General features: G+C 37.5%; 1 protein-coding gene across 1 annotated transcript; it reads right to left on the reverse strand.

The window, feature by feature from the left end:
• Positions 1-1324: 1324 nt before the first annotated feature.
• LOC112168035 (flagellar radial spoke protein 5) lies at positions 1325-5232 on the reverse strand. Its single transcript, XM_024305153.2, has 9 exons — positions 4839-5232; positions 3859-3943; positions 3549-3665; positions 2828-2892; positions 2651-2739; positions 2481-2560; positions 2143-2254; positions 1780-1899; positions 1325-1658 (listed from the first exon to the last, which is right to left on the reverse strand). The coding sequence occupies exons 1-9, from the start codon at positions 5152-5154 to the stop codon at positions 1476-1478; spliced, it is 1167 nt and encodes a 388-aa protein (XP_024160921.1). The 5' UTR covers positions 5155-5232; the 3' UTR covers positions 1325-1475.
• Between the last annotated feature and the right edge of the window lie 498 nt (positions 5233-5730).

Raw genomic sequence — 5730 nt, forward strand, 5'->3', positions numbered from 1 at the left:
CGGGTGTCCGAAAAATTCCCCGAAAATTCCTACAAACTCGTCGTATCGTGTACTTTATTATCCAATCCTTAAGTTGAGGATTACACCTTGTGAAAATTTCCAGTGAAATTGAACAGTGAAAAGTGAACAGTCTTGACCGGTCAAGAAAGAAAATGGGTGGAAACCCATGTCCAGTGGCAGTGAACAGTAACTTGACTGGTCGACGCCTCGACTTTCGACTTCGACTTTTTTTTACTACGGGTGAACTTGCTCTAATCTTATACAATGAACACCTTGCAGACGAACTTGATTTAGGATCATATACTTTGAGGATCTTTCCTCAGCCATCTTCGTCGATTCCTATTAAGTCAACGTTCAAAACACGCCTACGTATAAAAGTTCATCCGACAAACAATGAACACCTTGCAGACCAAATTGATTTAGGATCATATACTTTGAGGATCTATGCTTGGCCATCTTCGTCGATTCCTATTAAGTCGACATTCAAACGCCTCTGCGTATGTTATATTATGATTCCAAGATAGCGAGATGTTGAAGAACGTCCCTCAAAAAGAGAAAACAAATTGTGTTAATATTATACTTGCTGATTTCTAAAAAGAGAAACGTTAACCATATACACTATGATTTATAACTGCTGAGGTCAAAGTTCAACCTAAATTTTGACTTTTGAGTGAAAAACTATACTTTAATTTTCCTCCAATATCACACTGTTGTATTTGATTTTTTTTTTTTTTAGAAAATGATAACTTCATTAACTAAATGTCAGAAGACACGTACATCAAATGCTGTCTCATACCTAAAATCTAAATGGCACAAGCCGCCAAGCAAAAGACAAATACATTCACTATTAACATATATGCTCACTTATGGAGCCCAAATATAAGAAGCTCACATTGTTGATTGATAATAATTATAAAAATTTTAACCATCTACCAAAGTGAAAGCAATTCAAGAATAAGCCTTATAATCATTGGCAATAGTAATCGTTTGCTTCATATAGTAATAATGAGTAACTCTGCGTTTTGAAGGATGTTTGTTTGAGAAAATGTGTGATCAGTAAATGCTCACGCAAACATTTCAAGGTTGATGCGCTGTAGAGAACTAGCATGAAATATCTCACACAAATTTCAAATGACGTATGTAAAAATTACAATATTATGACAATGACTAACTACATAATTGAAAATTTTCGAGTTCGGAACTGCAAAATTACATACATGAGTTTTTTTTTATTTACTTTTATTTTTATTTTTATTATTTTTCAATTTAAGACCTATATGAAGTTTTTGAACTTTCCATCACAGATGTTCAAGACAGCAATCCCAACTCAAAGAGACTGGAAACTAATTTTTGGCTTAGCCAAGATAGACAGTGACTTGCACTACACGCTCCCATGGGAATGGTATATCAATGCACAGATACACAAACAACAAAGTTGTTTTACTTCTGATTTTCAACTGTAAGAGAATTTTATATCAACGCCTATATTCATCTCCGCAGTCACCAATAACTTGAAGGAGATTCTTCCCTTTCTTTGTGACTTCTTCTATGCTGCTTATATCATCCTCATCAAGAGCAAGTGAAAACACAGCATTAGAGTCTTGGATATGTTCTGACAACCCGAGTCTAACACCTATCATCGATCCTGCCACACCTCGCTGCAATATTTACAACCCAAATAAAGCAAATTATACATCTTATGACATTTGATGTAAAAATAACCTTTGATGAACAAATATGATCCTATAAGTTCTTATGTAGCAGTTGAACTGATTGTACCTGATCTAGTATGTATTTCACAGCAACATTGGGGATTGTGACACCATGTTTAGAAGCAATTCTTTTGAGTGTCTGAAGAAGAGTTTGAAAAAGACTCCATCCTCCCCAGGCATCAACCATCTGCCACACATAAGATCTTAACAGATAAAGATCACATGGACAATATAGAAATTCTGAGAATTACAATTTTATAGAAGGTGCCACCTATTAATTCCACCAGCAATTTTGCTTAGCATTGTAAAAACTTTCAATTAATGACTCTTGGAAATGACACTTCTTTATGACATGCATTTCTTCTCCCACATCCTAATACAATTACTAAATGACTAATTTATCAGCACCAAATTTTTCAAAACTCCATACCCGTTTGTACTTTTGGAGGGAGGGAGTGTTTAACAGAGGCCCAGCAAACGGAATGGACAAGTTGGTGTCAAGGAACTTTTCAGATAATAGACCACCCATTACTGTCCCATACCTGCAAATGAAACTATTACTTTCATAAGGAGTTCTGGAAATGCTTGAAAGCCTATTGGCAGCTATAAAATGTATCATCAACAAGAACAAATTGGACATGTATCAGAGGATAGCTTTTCAGGACACGTAGATTCTTTCCAAGGATGCAAATGAGCTAATAACTTTAGAAACTGTTTGGGAGTGTGTGTGTGTGTGTGACAGACAGAGAGAGAGAGAGAGAGAGAGACGTTATAAGTTTGACTCCGGTAAGCTGACAAAGCTCTGCCATTTGCTGTTGAGGACGCATGTCAACAATCGAATGTTGGACCTGATTGCATTGCAATATGAATTGGTAGCAATAAGGAGATGCAAAACATATTTTCTTGAGAATTAGAATGCACTTAGGGCAAGAATATACCTGATTGCTTACAACAGGAATCTCATTTTCTAGGATTATCTGTAATCTCTCGGTATCAAAATTTGTCAAAGCTACGGTCTTTATTTTACCTGTGAACCAGTAGCTGAAGTAATGAAATCAAACCTTGCAATGCGGGCTTACCATCTTAACTGTAAGTTACAACGATTCGATACTAACCTTCGTCTTTCAAATCTGTAAGGTGTTTAAGTGCATCAAGGTAACCCGAATTTGCGTAATCCCACCTATCTCAAGCAGAAAGAGAAATTTACTCTCAGAAGTCATTCATTCCATAATAGTTTTATGTAAATACAGAAGAATAACTTTACTCAGTACTTCAAGAGCTAAACAGTTTACACAATAGCAAGCTCTTGCAAATGACTGAGTTTATTTGAAGTCTCTAGTGTGCATGATTTGGTGCTTAGTTATTATGGAGCTACCTTGTTACTCAAATTACATATTTTTTAAAAGTTAATGAACCTTTCATGAACGCCTGGCCTCATGTCCTATTGAAACAACTCCAGAATACGGTTCCATTGACATACTAAAACCTTGTTAATGCACAACTAACAAATTGATGTTAAAACAATGTTCCGGGTTCACCTCACATCAAGTGTAAAGTAGTGATGACTCAAAAAGTCACTACTATGGGACATGCCTAAACAAATTGGAAGACTGCAACTTTTCTTTTCCTTAAAAAAAAAAAAAAAAAAACAAGTTCAGTAAACTGACATGGATCAATCCAAAACTTGCTCAAATTTCAAACTTTGATTCCAATAGGAGGATAAATCCTTTACAGATACAAATTCAAGGAACAAAAATCTTGATGCTTTTGCAAAACATGGAAAATCCACATAAGAATGGTTGCCACTAAATCTTGCAGTAATTAAATAATTCATACCAGTGAAACTGAAGCATGTCCAAGGAAGCCACATCCATTCTCTTTCTTGAAACATTTATACTGTCCCTCACAAAACTGCTTGTCATCTTAACTGGTGGCGGCACCCATTTTGTGAGACTGCATGACAATACAGTGTTGGAACAAAACTGTGAAACTGTCTATTCCACTGTCACCCAAGTATAATATAGCGAGCTCATAAGTCTATAATATAAGCAGAAAAGTCAAAACAGGAAAGCTCTATCCAATCATTGAGAACTCCAAAATTAAGCCAGCCAGTAATCTTACACACAATTAAATGAAGGAAACTTACCCTCTAACCTTCTCCAAGAATTCTGGTGGTCGCTCCTTACGAACACGATTGATAAAGATGCCAAATAGATCCTCAGCTGGTCCATCTTCAAAATCCAGAGACCCAATCAATATGAAGTACCATCCAATTCCAGGATGTAAATTCACTTAAAAGAAAATGATTAACAGCAGGAATACATGCACAAAGCAACACCAGTGTGAGACAGATTAACTACTACAATGAGTGACGAACATATGCAATCAACTAGTATTAAGATATAACTATCCAGTTAAGGTCGACACTCAGAAACAAAACTTCTAGTAACTTGTGTTGCACCGGGAACTGTTAACCTTATTACTACTAGTGTTACGGTATATAATTTCTCAACACAAGTATAACAGAAAAAATGACAATGAAATCCATGCATCTACACAGACACCATCAGTTACTGAAAATCGAGTGCTACATATATCTGCCATATCAAATGTAGTGAGTCCAGCATCAGCATATTTAAGCATAGCATCAACAGCATTGTCTCTATCAATTCAACCCCATCCCCCGCTGGTCTGCCACATCCCATTCACAACTCTACATATGTCTAATGCATCCTTCCCATTCTTAACCACAACTCGTCTGTTATCTTCAGTTAACACACACCCAATTGGCCTCCAACTGTGTTTCTGACTCCTCTTGGTTCTTGCCTTTGTGATCGAACCAAACGTGAAATTGCTTAGAGAATGATGACCCAACAACTCTGCCATTCCAAATAATGCAAACAAACACAACGCCCTCTTCCTCTTCCTCTTCTTCTCCTCCTATATCAATTTGACATGCTACAAATTTTATCTTATCTAGCTCAAGTTCTCAACCATTGACTTTGTTCTATTGGTTTTGCAGGGCAAAATTGTAAAACAAAAAATGTAGAAACCACGTGGATGTTTATCTAACCCAAGTGCCACGTGGCACAGTAAGACCTAGAAATCAGAAATTGAGAGACTTACAGTGGTCGGCCATGTCGAAGGTGGAGAGGCCGGCGTCGGCGTAGCGGAGCATGGCCTCAACGGCGTCGTCTCGGTCGATTCGGCCCCAGGCGCCGCTGGTCTGCCACATTCCGTTCAGGACTCGGCATATGTCCAACGAATCGTTGCCGTTACTCACTGTGACTCGGTTGGTCTCGCTGCTGCTGCTCACCTGAGTTGCCTCGCCGCCGCACCTGACCGAGTTGGACCGCAGTCTGCGCCGAGTTGAAAATGGGGCGTTTTTGGAGTTGAACGACGTCGGATTGGGCAGGAGATTGTGTAAGTGAAGAGTTGCCATTTTCGCGGGGAGTGTGGAAGCAATTGGCGGTAATTGGTGAAGGCTCGGAAATGAAATGATAAGGCGATGTTTAGTTTTCAGAATATGTCAAAAGGGCAAACTCCAACTATAGTGATGTCATATAATTAGTTTTTTTTTTTAACAAATTTCTGATTTAAAATTTTTTTTTTTTTCCGACCATTTGTTTAGTTAAAAGATTGTACACTTCCATATCAAGTGTTGAATATAATTTTACGAATTTCTTGGACCATTACATTTAAGATAATCTGTTTAGTTTCTTAATTTCTTAACCCAAAACTTTAAACTCATGTGTGACCCAAGTTTCAATTTGAGACATTTTGGAGGACTAGTCATTGGTTTGAGACCTCTTCTAGCACTAGTCTTATTATGAGACCCTCATTTGTTGTGGTTGGAGTGGTGGTTTAGACCATGGCAATCTCATTTCAACACTTGAAACCATGGTTGAAACTGACCTAATAATGTGTCAGTCATTTTGAATCTTGTGAGGGGCTCTTTTGAATGGAGTTGTACGGCAGTGGGAATTCATGGGTAAGGACCCAAGATTTTACCCCTTTC

The sequence above is a fragment of the Rosa chinensis genome, chromosome 5 (assembly GCF_002994745.2).
Source record: "Rosa chinensis cultivar Old Blush chromosome 5, RchiOBHm-V2, whole genome shotgun sequence".
NCBI classification, from domain to species: Eukaryota; Viridiplantae; Streptophyta; class Magnoliopsida; order Rosales; family Rosaceae; genus Rosa; species Rosa chinensis.

What these genes read in the sequence shown, in the direction of transcription:
- LOC112168035 (XM_024305153.2), bottom strand. Translation starts at nt 5,154, where the DNA reads ATGGCAACTCTTCACTTACACAATCTCCTGCCCAATCCGACGTCGTTC. An exon ending in ACCGGAGTCAAACTTATAAC is followed by an intron (nt 2,255 to 2,480) that starts GTCTCTCTCTCT and finishes TTTCATTTGCAG; the next exon opens with GTATGGGACAGTAATGGGTG. An exon ending in CCCTCCAAAAGTACAAACGG is followed by an intron (nt 1,900 to 2,142) that starts GTATGGAGTTTT and finishes TATGTGTGGCAG; the next exon opens with ATGGTTGATGCCTGGGGAGG.